The sequence below is a fragment of the Dasypus novemcinctus genome, chromosome 6 (genome assembly GCF_030445035.2).
Source record: "Dasypus novemcinctus isolate mDasNov1 chromosome 6, mDasNov1.1.hap2, whole genome shotgun sequence".
NCBI classification, from domain to species: Eukaryota; Metazoa; Chordata; class Mammalia; order Cingulata; family Dasypodidae; genus Dasypus; species Dasypus novemcinctus.
In genome coordinates, this window is record NC_080678.1 from 82,712,244 (window position 1) to 82,726,241 (window position 13,998).

The following is a 13,998-nucleotide window of genomic DNA, read 5'->3' on the forward strand; positions in this document are numbered from 1 at the left end:
CTTCTCAGGGCTCCAGCTTAAGGCTTCAGCATCAAACTCCAACATCAAAAACCCTCCAACTCTTTCCTTTGCCATGTCTTTTATCTGTGAGTCCCACCCACCAAGGGGTGGGGAATGAACGCCATACTGGCACAAGAGGTTTACCTGATTATTTAATCAAGTAAACCTCTGAATCCAATATAATCTAATATGCCCAGAGGAAAGGATCAGTTTACAAACATCCAATATTTCCTTTTGGAATTCATCAATAATATCAAACTGCTATACTCTTTATAAAGAGTGACTTAAAAGTGATTTTATAGACTCATGTTTTTTAAACACTTCCACCACTCATCTGGTGGGCAAGCCCTCCAAGTGAGAAACTTAAAGTAGTGGTTCTTGGTAGAGGTCAGTATTTCTACATTTTGTGCTTCAGGAAATTTTAGGTGCTGATTTTTGTTTTGTTTTAACTTATAGCCTTTTATGAAGGAATTCAGAGGAGAATATTCATAGCTAACTTAGAATCTGTAACCTCAGCTCTGGGAGAGGGATAATTGTTTCTTGAACAATTATCATCGAGTTTAAGTTTGTTGTTTTAGGATCATGGCATGCTTGTTTTATGTCTGTTTTATCATCCTTAACGGATTTGAATCTTTCTGATAGACCACATTTGAAATAGTATACGTGCAATAAGCCCACACTTGAAAGAGTAGGAATGTATGTGCACCGTCACTTTTCTCTGGGTAGAAATAGTTTATTGGTAATTTTTTCTTCTATGTTCCTTCTACCCTCTACACCCCTTTGATAGAATGAATTTAAATCTCATCCTTGCTTATATAAATAACTGCCTCTGCTGGGTGGAACTTGCATCTTAGGTTTACTCCTATACTTTTTTTTTCTTTTTTTTTAAGATTTATTTATTTATTTATCTCCCCTTCCCCCATCCCCCAGTTGTCTGATTTCTGTGTCCATTCGCTGTGTGTTCTTCTGTGACCACATCTATCCTTATCAGCAGCACTGGGAATCTGTGTTTCTTTTTGTTGCATCATCTTGTGTCAGCTTCTCCGTGTGTGCAGCGCCATTCTTGGGCAGACTGCACTTTCTTTCGCACTGGGCGGCTCTCCTTACGGGGTGCACTCCTTGCGTGTGGAGCTCCCCTATGCAGGGGACACCCCTGCATGGCAGGGCACTCCTTGCACACATCAGCACTGAGCATGGGCCAGCTCCACGTGGGTCAAGGAGGCCCAGGGTTTGAATGCGGACCACCCATGTGGTAGGCGGACACCCTATCCATTGGGCCAAGTCCGCTTCCCTATACTTTAGAATTTAGTCTCATCTGACCACCTTTCCTTGTTGGAGAGTTGAAGAGACTTCCTAAATCTGAGATTGAGGGATCAGCTCCACTTTGGGCTCATACAATGGGAGTAAAAAAGAAAGTGTGATATCAGGGCCTTGACCCTCCTGGGGCCCCTGAAGGGCAGTGTGAGGAGAGGGAGGCATTCTTTTATGGGGATAGGAAACAAACTAAAGACTCACATCTAGCCCTGGGGAGTGTCAGAGGGTTAGATGAGATGGAGGGTTTGTTCTTGCAATAGGTTATTGATGCCACCACAAGCATCTAGTGTCTCAGTTTTGTTTTGTTTCTATAAATGGAGATAGCACCCTGATGACACCTCTTCTTCCCTTTTTTCATATGTTGCTTGATCTCCCTTTCCCTCCTTGGTGCTTAACTATTTCAGACTCTAATTTAGTCAAACTCCTGCCAATGACAATATTTTACTTTTCAGTTCTCACCATTCCCTCTAGTCATTGAGTCTTGGATAAAACCCATATATCTATGGAGTAGGGCTTTGTTGGAAGAGGTGCCTTCTCTCTAATTGCACATCTACCTCTGGCCCCTCAACAACAGTGGGGTGGCAGTAATTCAGTGTGGAAATTTTTCCATTTCTAGTGACCAGGTTGTGAATATTTCCAAATGGATTTTTTATTACTAATATTATTGTGGTTCTTCGTTTTGAAATAAAAATTCTGAATGTACATATGACAAAAGAGAAAAAAAAATGAAGTTAGATGCTGACCTTACCTTTAGTAGTATAAGCTAGAAGAGGTGAATGGTTCTAGGAATGTAAAAATCCAAGGTCTCATTTATCTGTGTTAGTTCATCTGTGATGATATAGAATTAGTTTTTCAAGTCCTCACCCTTAGACAGAACCTACATTTTCCTCTTCCCACTAGTCTAGGTCCTAAAGAGGCCTTGTTTTCCACTCTCCTATTCCTTCTAAGAAGGCGAAGTATAGGAAATTTTATCACCAGGACACAATGCTATTACCCAAAAGTAAAAGAAACAACATCTAGTCAATCAATACCCCCAGCGAATATGAAAAAGAATCTTGGGGAGCAGATGTGGCTCAAGTGATTGAGCTCTTAACTACCACAAGGAAGTCCGAGGTTCGGTTCCTGGTGCCTCCTAAAGAAGACGAGCAAGACTGGGAGCTAATGCAATGGGCTGGCACAGTCAGCTGATACAACAGGATGATGCAACAAGAGACACAAGGAAGAAAACACAATGAGAGACACAACAAAGCAGGGAGAAGCAGCTCAAGTGATTAGGTGCCTCCCTCCCACATGGGAGGTCCCGGGTTCCATTCCCACTGCCTCCTAAAAGGAAGACAAGCAGACAATGAATAAACACAGCAAGTGCAAACAATGAGGAGGTAGGAAGAAATAAAAATAAAAAGAAATCGTGGAGAGTAGATGTAGTTCACATGGTTGAATGCCTGCTTCCCATGTATGAGGTCCCAGGTTCAATCCCCTGTTCCTCCTAAAAACAAACTAACATACAAACAGAAAAACCAACTCTCATTGGGGAGCTGATGTAGCTCAGCGATTGAGTATTTGCTTCCCATATATGAGATCCTGGGTTCAATCCTTGGTACCACCTAAAAAAAAACACAAATCTTTCTCTTTTCTAAAAGAATCTTCTCCAACAGTTTCCACTTTGCTGCACAATTGGCATGGTCTCCCTTTCCTTCTAGAGAGGAAGACAGATGCACACCAGAGAAAGGTGCTCATGTCCCTACTCACTTACTAGCAAGTAGACTCTGGAGAGTCAACTTTTCATCTGCCCAACTGTGTAACATATGCATTGCCCAGTCCTCCATGTGTGCCAAGTCTGATGCAGGATATATTTTCAGCAGTCACTTTCACCAGAGTTAAAAAGGTTTTCTTGTTTCTCTTACACATCTCCACTGAGAGTTCTGAACTAATAAGAACAATTTGCTTTTACTGTAGGTGTATTCTAGCACATTTCTCAAAAGCTCAAAAAACTTAAGATATTTTTATCTTCTTCCTCACCCTTACCCTATCCCTGTCTTTATTCCTCACACTTACTATAAGACATCATAAAACAGGAATTATAAATCACATAATTCACACACACACACAAAAGTGATGCTAGATCCAAAGTGATGCTGGTCAAAAAAAGAAAAAATTTTTTCAGTCAGTTGATATAAGTAACCAATATAACTGGGAAATACTCCTAGATTTTCTGGTCAAAATTCCTTCTCTAAGACATACAATTAACCTAATGAAACATCTACTGATCACGTGCAAGCATTTCTGTGACAAACCAAGAATTCAGATTTCATGAGACTGAAAAATGACTCTGGAAGCTCACTTAGAACTCAGGAACTCAAACAGCCACAAATGACCCATTGTATATCTGGACCAAGAGAACAGAGGAAAGCTACCACGTTGGAAAAGCAGATAAAAGTAATGGAGAATTGACCCTCTACATATCCTAGTTCTTCCTCTTTAGCAGCACATCTAAAATCTCTGAGTAATAAATCTCTCATTTTACATCATTCTCTTTGACTCTAAATGAATCCCCAGTTTTTACTTCTTTTAGAAATCAAAAACATGGAGCTAGATGATGCACAGGGTAAAGAACTTACACAAAGAATTTATTAAGTGTGGTAGTGGAAAGCCTTATGAGAATGGGAAAATGGGAAATATGTGATACTGACATTTCTCAATAGGAAGAGGTTGTTGCTAAACTTAGCTCTAAAAAACAATAGTTAATTCCATTAAAAATACTTAGTTGTTTAATATTTCAAAATGAAAATTTAGAATTAGCTTGTCAGATAAACACACGAAATAGAAGCACATTTGAATACTATCCTATCATATTAAATAGAGTTGAACGGGCAAAAAAAAATGTTCAGAAAAACAGACTACCAAAACCAAGTAGTAACTCTTTTGAAGCAAGCAAAACTAATCATATCCAACTTTTGTACTAAACGAGAGACAGATGATTCAATAACAAATTCTTTAGCATCTCCCAGATTAACTGAACCACCTCAATATTGATCATTTGTCAACCTAATGGTAATGAGGTCAAATCTGAAGTACTTACCTTGAGAGCACAAAAGATACAGGACTCCCCCATGCACTTGTGAGTTGTGAGTTGCCTAAAGCTACGTCGGAAGATGTCCAAGTGCCACAAAACCTGGTGAAAAGGGGAAATACTTCATTATTCTATAAAGAGCCATCATTTAATTTTAAATTAAAGAATTCAACCAAATATAGGTAATGATTATAGAAGATATCTTTATTCCCAAGAGAAAAGCTCATTCTAGTAATTTTTAAAAATGTAAAAAAAAGTGAGGTATTTAATGAGAGGGATAAATTAATGGCCATGTGCTAGGAAAGACATTCATTTGATCATGAAGTAAAGGTCATATAGAGAAAATATGGTATGGCATACACGAAATATGATCCTGAAGAAGAAATCTGTGGATTAAGAACTGCAGAAGAAGGATGTATTTTGATGTCCCTTCTAAGAAAAGCAAGAATATTTTAAAACTTATGTTTAAAGTGTGAATGGTAGCATGGAATTTTGTCTTTGCTAGAGTTTTCAAATTTTTGGACCTGAGAGAGTTGTTACCTCCTTAAGGTAAGAAGATAAAAAATAATAGTGCTATCAACAATGGTAAATCATGTGAATAGTATGTATCCTTGATATGAAATGATGAGAATTGCACTTCACTTCTGTGATCTTCCTCCAAAATTTGCAACTTATGATATCAAATTCCACTTAAGGGGTATCATAAAACAACTTGATACAGTACTCCCCAGAACTGTCAAAATCATTAAAAACAAGGAAATCCTGAGAAACTTTCACAGCCTAGAGGAGCCTAAGGTGGCATGACAAGTGAATATGATGTAATGTCCCAGATGGGATCTTGGAACAGAAAAGGACATTAGGCAAAACTAAGGAAATCTAAATAAAATAATGTCTTAATATATAGCACAATGCTTTAGGAAGCTCCCCTGGCTGAAAAAAACACTTAATAGCATAATATATGAAAAGGCCTCTAAAGCCCCAGGTCACAGCACACCTCTGGGGCTTCTTCTTACTTATATGTTTCAAGGCATATATTCTGAAATTTCTTTGAAACATGCTACATTCCCAAGTAAATAACACCTTTTTATAACAAATGTATAAGGGTTTAACAAATCTGTGGCAAACTCAGCTTTCATATTAAAAATTAGAACATTAAATCATAGAAATAATTATTTTCAACTTAACATAATTATTTAAAATAGGCACTCCAAACCATCAATGCCTCAACTTTTAAGTGTAGATATAGAAATGTATATGTAGTATGTGTTGCATATGGCAGTAGAATTTAGAGGAGAAAGTTATAAATATTATTGTATTCAATTGACAATATAGGTAGGAGATATAAAAAGAAATAGAATTACAATAACAAGACTATGGCCAAGAAGGCAGTAAACATAGACATCTATACCAATATTCTATTTTGCCTGCTTCTAAATTACAAAAAGTATTATTAATATATTCAAAGTCACTCAAAAATCTAATATGCAACATTTAGGTAAAACCTAACCAATGCCCAACTGTAAGAAATCTGCAGTAGCAATTAGGGAAAGTTCTTAAACTCCTTCTACAGGCTTGACAGTCTAGGATTTTTTTTAAATGTTTTTAAGTAAAAACTTAAAAATAGAGAATATGATATCTTTGCTATATAAATTAGCTTGACAAGACTGTTATATTATGAATGAAGAAACTGAGACACTATTACCTGTACAACCTCACAAGGCTAGTGTACAGATAGACTAAAACTAGAATCCCAAAGACTAAAACTAGAATCCCAAGTCTCCTAATTCCCCAGTCCAGTGCTACTTATACCAAACATACCATCTTTTATTTTTTTCTTTCATAGCATCCTATTTTTTCATTCCATCTAAAGAGTAAAGGTAATTATCTTACACAAATGTAATTATTCTGTTGGGTGACAAACTTCATTTACTTTTACTGTGAAAAGCAGAAAAGACAAAAACAATTGCTTGAAGGCTAGGCCAAAGGGGATAAACCTAACACTCTGTGGGTCTGACTAGGCAAAGTAGACAGAGGGGAAGGTTTGGGATTCTGAGACTACTGAGGTGACAAGGAATACCAACAGGGAAAACCTGGAGTAGAAAATCACCTCATGGGAATTTATTTTCCACTAGCTCGGTTCAGACATATCTGACCAGACTCTAATCACAAGCCAATACAGAAGAACTCAGAGGGAAGAGATGAAGAAATAGACAGTCAAAAGTTGGACTACATTCAGTGTACATACTAAGAGCCTGAATATTACGAGACAAGAATAACACACCTGAAAATCTTTGACTTGTGGAAAGAATTTTGCTTTTTACACTAGACAAAAGCAATGAGTATGATAAGACAACCTAGTCTCAAAAGGAAAATGAGGAAGCAGTAGAGACTGTTCAGGAAAACCATTGATAAACTGGTAGAAAGGTCACCTACTTAGTCCAGGTTTCTCCCTTTAAGCAGGTAAATAATAGTTATATTTATTATTTTTTTTCTATTATTACTATTAACTACTTTATTACAAAAGAGGTAATTGAGATTCAGAGAAATAAAGTGACTTGCCTAAGATCACACAGATAAACTAAAAAAATTATCTCAGGCTGCTGACCTGAGAGACTGTCAATTATTATATTTAAAAGAGTTATCAGAAATACAGCATCGGCAACTAAAAATCAAAGTTCATCAAAAATAAATAAATTATCCTTACCTGGAGGGCACTATTGAGGAAGCAGCTATTTTGTCCTGGCTCATTGCTGAGACCTTTGCTGGGAGCTATGGAGGTTGAGCTTCGGGGTGCAAACATCCCTTGGACACTACCGCAGCCTCCTGAAAAATAATTTCTCTTCCAAGACATTATTGTTCACATTTAGCCTGAAAACATAGAGAAGGATTTGTATCTTTTAGGCAGGGAGTTTCTTTCTGCTTAAGTCTTCAATAGAAATAGAATCCAGAATTTAGTGAACTTATACTGAAAGACTGAGTTTACAACCTTCCAGACATCATATATACAGCTCAAGAGACTGAGGTATCCTCTCAGATCCAGATGACAGAGTCATCCTCCACTTGCTCCAAACAATGTCCAAAATGTGATATGGCACAAGATTAATGCAAACAGAGAAATCCTTAAATATTGCTTCCTTCTATTTTTCTTGAACTACTTCTATAAAATCCTGGTAAAGTGGCTATAATCCTCAACTCCAACAGCATCCAGGACCAAGGTAAGATTTATTCTTTAGGCTTGTTTATAATGCTTCTTGTGGACTGAAAATTTTCCCAGCTAGAAGGAGGGGCAGACAGATAAGCAGGACTCCAACATAAGCCTCCTCGGCCTCTATTACTTTGTCCCATCATCCTCTGAAGTAAAAAGTGTAACTCAGTTTCTGAGCAACTGACAAGATTCCACGAGACTAAGAAGCTTCTTTGAATTATATGGAGTTTTTGTTGATGTTGTTGCTGCTGCTTTTTAACATACCCAAAACGTCTTCTATCATCCCATCCAGATTTTTAGAAAGTCTCTTCTCTGCTTTGCTTCTGTGACTGGAAGAGCCACCTGTACCAGAGAGCTTTAACAGACAGAAAAAGAAAAAAAAGAAAGAAAGAAAGAAAGAAAAAAAATCAAAAGGTTGCGTCACTTAATGACTCTATTGGCTTTGTGCTGTTCCGCCAAGATCAACTTTGCCTCACCTCTCACTATAAACTTGAAACCTTGGTAAACAATGCCAAAAAAAGGAAGAAGAAGAAAGAGAGCAAAACGAAACTTTAACAACAGTAAGAAAGAAAAACACACCAAGGAGGAAAATTTCAAAAAGTATGAGCAATACAAACTTTCCAGATTCAGGCTAACAAAAAATATTGCCACGTAAGTACACACCAAACTGAAACAGTTTCCTTTGGATTTTGTGAGAAAAGAATTTTTTAAGGGTGTTTTACATGTGTGTAGTTATGAAAGCCTGTTTAAAGGTAGGAGGGCCAAGTTATCAGTCTGGAGTTTGTTATGAGTGAAGATGCCCCTCCCAAAGAAAAATGTATGGTGAGTAAACCACATGTCCTTAACATACAGTTGAAAAGAACTAAATATTTCCTGCCCTGTTATTTGTGTTTGATTTTTGCTAGAGAATCAGAGAGATTATTTGGGTTACAAATTACTTAATCCTCTGGTTATATCCAAGGGGCTCAGAGTAAAAGGCCATCCACTGACCAGCTTTAGTTTTCAACTAATTAATATGCCAGTGATGCAACAGGGAGTAATACCAAAGCAAGCACCTTGCCTGGAAGGAAATGCTACTAATCTCCAGCTTTAAGTTTTCCTATGAAGTCCACATAAGGGAAAAAATTAAAAATAAAAGTGTTTGGCTTCTAACAGTTCCCCAAGCTTCTCCCTTCCTTCTTTCCATCATATCCACCACCTAAAATAATTATAATGCTACAATATCTTGATTATTCTCTGGGAGATAGCCTAGCATTATCCCCAGTATGTCCAGTGGAAAAATTGAGGCACATAAATATTAAATGGTTGCACAAGACTGTTCATTCCCTATTCTAAATTCCCAGAATATTTATAATCTGCACATCACAAAGTATTTGATAATATACCATACTGTCATATTATTCTGTTTTTATTATTCTCTATTTGTTTTATATGGTATCAGTCATATATGCCAAATATGACTATATAAATGAATAATAACTAATGTCAGGTACGTGCTAAGCACTATACTTACATTATTTAATCTTCATAATAACTCTATAAAGATAGGCATTATAACCTTATTTTATAGACAAGTAAAGTGAGCCTTAAAGATGTTGATTTGTCCAATTCAAATCTGGTAAGTGGGAGAAAGAGAATTGTTTGACTATTACAGTGTGTCTTAGTTATGTATTATATTGCACTACTCCAAAATTGCCTATCACAGTGGTAGTCATTAAAGAGGCACTCAATACTGCCTGATGATTAACATGGCACTAGGAAAGAACCCAGATTTCCCACACAGACTATGAGACCATCATTCCTCTACACACACCCTCATACACACCCCATGTGAGTCCACTAAGCAATTTCCAACAAGCCATGCAGCATTCCTTCAGCTCAACTGCTGCAAAGGAATGACAAGTACCAAGGCTCCACTTTGCTCACAGCCAAAAGGACTTGGCAGGCAGGTAGGGTTTCCAGTATCCACATTAGGAGATTACTGAAACTCAGCCTGCCCTATGACACACACTCTTGAGTATAGGAGCAAAGAGAAAAAAAGCAGTAGCAGAAAAAAGATTCTCAAGTTCTAAATGGCATCATTATGTAGGATAAGGTAATAAGCTCTCAGACTTACTCTAGGTGTGTCAGAAACTAGATGTGAGAGCCAAAAAGAACAAAGTAAGAGAGGCAGTAACAAATAGTACAGAGAAATAATGATAACAAATCAAAAATATCACACATAAGGTGTAGATCCAGCACCAAAGAACATAGTATCTGCAAAAAAAAGTTTAAAATTATTTAAAATTTACCTTGCACTATATGCAGTATTAGTAACTCAACTCAGAATTGTTACTAAAGTCATTAAACTAGTAGCTAATACCATGCCAGATGATACTGCCAATCACAAACTAAAAAAGAAGACAAAAACGAAAAGATGAGAGGACTAAATAAAATGCAATAAAATTAAATACTATTTATATGAAAAGAAGAGCTCAAAATATAGTATAATGGGCCAAAAAACATACAAAATGCTAATTAAATGTTTTGTGTCAAGCTGTTGCAAAGAGCAAGTGATATAGAGCAATTGTGATATAATGCAAAGAGGATTAATGCTGGACATGGTGTAAGAAGACATGGGTTCAATTTCTTTCTATATTTCCAAACTACCTAGCTGTTGTAAACTTGTTTTCTGGTTCTGGTCTAATTAAATGATGACACAAAGCTATTCTGCACAGTGGTCAAGATTTAGGGTGATAACACAAAAGTACTAGCAAATTTTCAAAATAAAGAACAAATAATGAGTTCTGTCAGTGAATAGAGTGAAATGTTAAGTAGAAAGGTAAATTTTGTTTTGAGAACCTCAGTATACTAAAAAGTTGTAAACCCCCAAGAATAAGTCTTCTAACCGCATAAAAAGATAGGCCTCATATAGGATAAGTGCTTTTTTAGCTAAGATCTAGAAAAAATATTTGAATCTTACAATTACTTTTAAAGTACAAAGTTTGACTAACAAAGGCAAAAAGCCAAGACTATTACAAGAACTAGGGTAACATTTTAGAAGATCTACAAAGAATGACCATGTTCACCCGATCAATGATTCAAATGGAAAAACCATGGATGGTAGCTCAATTTCTAAGGAAGGGGCAGTAGTCCCATTACTAGTGATTAAAGCCAAAGTAACCCAAATGCTGGGAAGTCAAACTGTACCACACAGAGATATCCAAACAGTTTAATCAGAAAAAGATGCTCATATTTCTGGTTTCTGTTATTCTGTATAACATTTTAATTATAATTTACTTAAGAAACTACATTTGCATTGGTAAATCACAACCAAATTACCTCAATTCCTTGGTATACTCTGTCAGTAATTCCAAGCCATATCTATAGTACCCTGTGGGTTACATGAGGATTAAAATTAGTTAATACACATAAAGTGCTAATATCAATGACTGGCATATGGTAATTACTATATAAATATTTGCTATTGTTATTACCTTTCAAACATTTCTTCTTCACTAGCTCTGTTTCTTGTAAAGATAACCATACAATACAAACATGTCCTATATTCTTAAAAACAGCAACAAAATCCATTTTTAATTTATTGACTTCTATGACTACTGTCCTTAATTCCTTCAAACACTCACTACTAAATGTTCTATAATTAATAATTTACCACTGCTATATCCCCTTACTTAGCATCAATCCCTTCAGAACAGGTACCCCTCCCTCACCCCACCACCAGAATTTTACTCATAGAATATTCACTTTCTAAAGAAACCTAATTTCAAATCCTAGTGGCTTTTTCCATAAGCTTCATTCTTAACTTTCCTGCACATGTAACAGTGCTGGCCACCCCACTTTTCTAGGTTGCTTTCATGCTACACAATACTGGATTTGTTGAGTGAATTACTAAGAGAATGGAAGAATGAATAAAACAAAAAACTAACAAATGAATACTGGTTCTACTACTGCTCCAACAGTTCATTTTCTCTCTCTTTTGCTGCTTTCTTTGCATTCCCTAAAATTCAAATCAGATCTTCTTGCTCACTTCTCAACAGCCCTTCCGCTTGTGTTCTCAACCCCTGTATTAGCCAGGGTTCTCTAGAGAAAGATACGAACAGAGAAATCTGTAAAGAGTATGACATTTTATAAAATTGTCTCATGGAACTGTGAGGATACACAAGTCCAAATTCTACGGGGCAGGCTGCAAACCAAGGGCTCCAATGAAGGTCCTTAATGAGTTTCCCAGAGACGATGCTGTCTAAAGTAGGGATAGGAATTCTCTACTCTGAATGCTGAAATCACTTCCCTTTTAAGGCCTTCAACTAATTGGATGAGATGTGAATCATTGCTGGCGCAATCTCCTTAGTTGATTGTAGATATAACCAGCCATCTTTGCAATCAACTCACTGATGATTAAAGTCCATGAAATGCCCTTGTATTACAATTATCCCAGTGTTTTCTTGACCAAAAACTGGGCACCATTACCTGGCCAAGTTGACACATTAGCCTAAGCATCACAGGTCCTTCTCCTTGACAACTTCAAACACCACTTCTGACCTGACACATCACAAATCTCAAGACCTCTAAAGCCAAATTACCTACTAATGGTTCATTGTCCCACTTTCTTTTTTTTATTTATTTATTTATTTAATTCCCCTCCCCTCCCTTGGTTGTCTGTTTTCTGTGTCTTTTTGCTGTGTCTTGTTTCTTTGTCCGCTTCTGTTGTCGTCAGCGGCACGGGAAGTGTGGGCAGCGCCATTCCTCGGCAGGCTGCTCCCTCCTTCGCGCTGGGCAGCTCTCCTTATGGGTGCACTCCTTGCGCGTGGGGCTCCCCTATGAGGGGGACACCCGTGTGTGGCACGGCACTCCTTGCGCGCATCAGCACTGCGCATGGGCCAGCTCCACACGGGTCAAGGAGGCCCGGGGCTTGAACCGCGGACCTCCCATGTGGTAGACGGACGCCCTAACCACTGGGCCAAAGTCCGTTTCCCTGTCCCACTTTCATAACAAGTTCAACATGTCCAAATCTGAAGTCAGCTTCTTCCTCCAAAAACCAGTTTCTCTTCTGATTCCCATGTTTTTTTGTTAAAGGTATCTCCAAAATACCCCAGGTTCAAAACCTTAGTAATCTTTTATTCCTTCTTATATTCTCCCCCTCCTCTCTTTCCCATCTGACTCACAAAGGCTTGTAAATTCTCCCTTCATTTCTCTTATTTATAATGACCCTTTCTTTTCACTTCCACTATTATCATCCCTGCTTAAGGCTCAATTACCTCCCATCCAGACTACTGCTTCCTGTCTCCTGCCATTCCAATTCATATTTTATCATTAAAGACTTTTAATTGCTATTTCTCATCACTTACTTGTATGTATTTTATACAAAAAGGCAGAAGCTTTGACTTGTTTTTTAACAGTAGAGCAATGTCAGTTGCTAACCAAAATAGATTTTTAAAATAGGATCATTCCCACCGTTTCTAGGTCCCAAGCTAGTTAAAAATATTCACTCTCATCACTTCTATACAACATTATACTGAGGTCCCAGCCTGTGCAACAAGGCAAGTTTTAAAAAAAAATAACAACATATAGATTGGAAAGGAAGAAATAAAACCATCTTTATCCCTAGACTACATGATATTCTATTTTAAAAATCCAGGAGGTAAACGTGGCTCAAGCAGATAAGCACCTGCTTTCCACATGGGAGGTACCGGGTTTGGTCCCCGGTGCTTCCAGAAAACAAAACAACAAGCAAACAGATGAAGAAGCCAACTCTGGAAAAGCTATGAAGCTCAGTGTTGAGGGCCGGCTTTCTACATAACAGGTTCCAGGTTCAATCCCCAGACCTGGTACCTAAAAAAAAAAAAAAAAATACAAGGAATCTACAAAAAGAAAGCTGAGAACTCATAAATGAGTTCAGTAAGTTCACTGTATACAAAGTCAACATAAAAAAGTTGGGAAGTGGATGTGGCTCAACTGATAGAGCATCTGTCTACCATGTGGAAGGTCCAGGGTACAATACCCAGGGCCCCCTGGCCCGTGTGGTGAGCTAGCCCACGTGCAGTGCTGCCGCGCACAAGAAGTGCCGTGCCAAGCAAGGGTGTCCCATGCGTAGGGGTGCCCCACGCACAAGGAGTGCCCCCCACAAGAAAGAGCTGCCCCACACACACAAAAAAAGTGCAGCCCACCCAGGAGTGGCACCGTACACACAGAGAGCTGACACAGCAAGATGACGCAACAAAAAGAGACACAGATTCCCAGTGCCACCTAACAAGAATGCAAGCAGACACAGAAGACCACACAGCAAACGGAAACAGAAAGCAGACAATGGGAGGAAGGGGAGAGAAATAAATAAAATAAATCTTAAAAAAAAAAAGTTAATCATGCTTTCTATATATTAGCAATGAACAACTAGGAATCAAATTTTCTA

The 13,998-nt window shown here is 37.7% G+C and overlaps 1 protein-coding gene across 50 annotated transcripts in view; it reads right to left on the reverse strand.

Annotated features, from left to right (window-relative positions):
* USP54 (ubiquitin specific peptidase 54) overlaps positions 1–13,998 on the reverse strand; it is a 141,139-nt gene that overhangs the window by 64,539 nt on the left and 62,602 nt on the right. For all 50 annotated transcript variants that reach the window (XR_011649054.1, XR_011649053.1, XR_011649043.1 and 47 more), the window contains 2 exons: positions 7,089–7,944; positions 4,394–4,486 (listed from right to left, as the gene is read on the reverse strand). Coding sequence is in view for 37 of the 50 variants with exons in the window: in XM_058299045.1 (XP_058155028.1) it covers positions 4,394–4,486; positions 7,089–7,235 (240 nt within the window). In the remaining 13 variants the exon portion in view is untranslated. The remainder of the gene's footprint in view (positions 1–4,393; positions 4,487–7,088; positions 7,945–13,998) is intronic.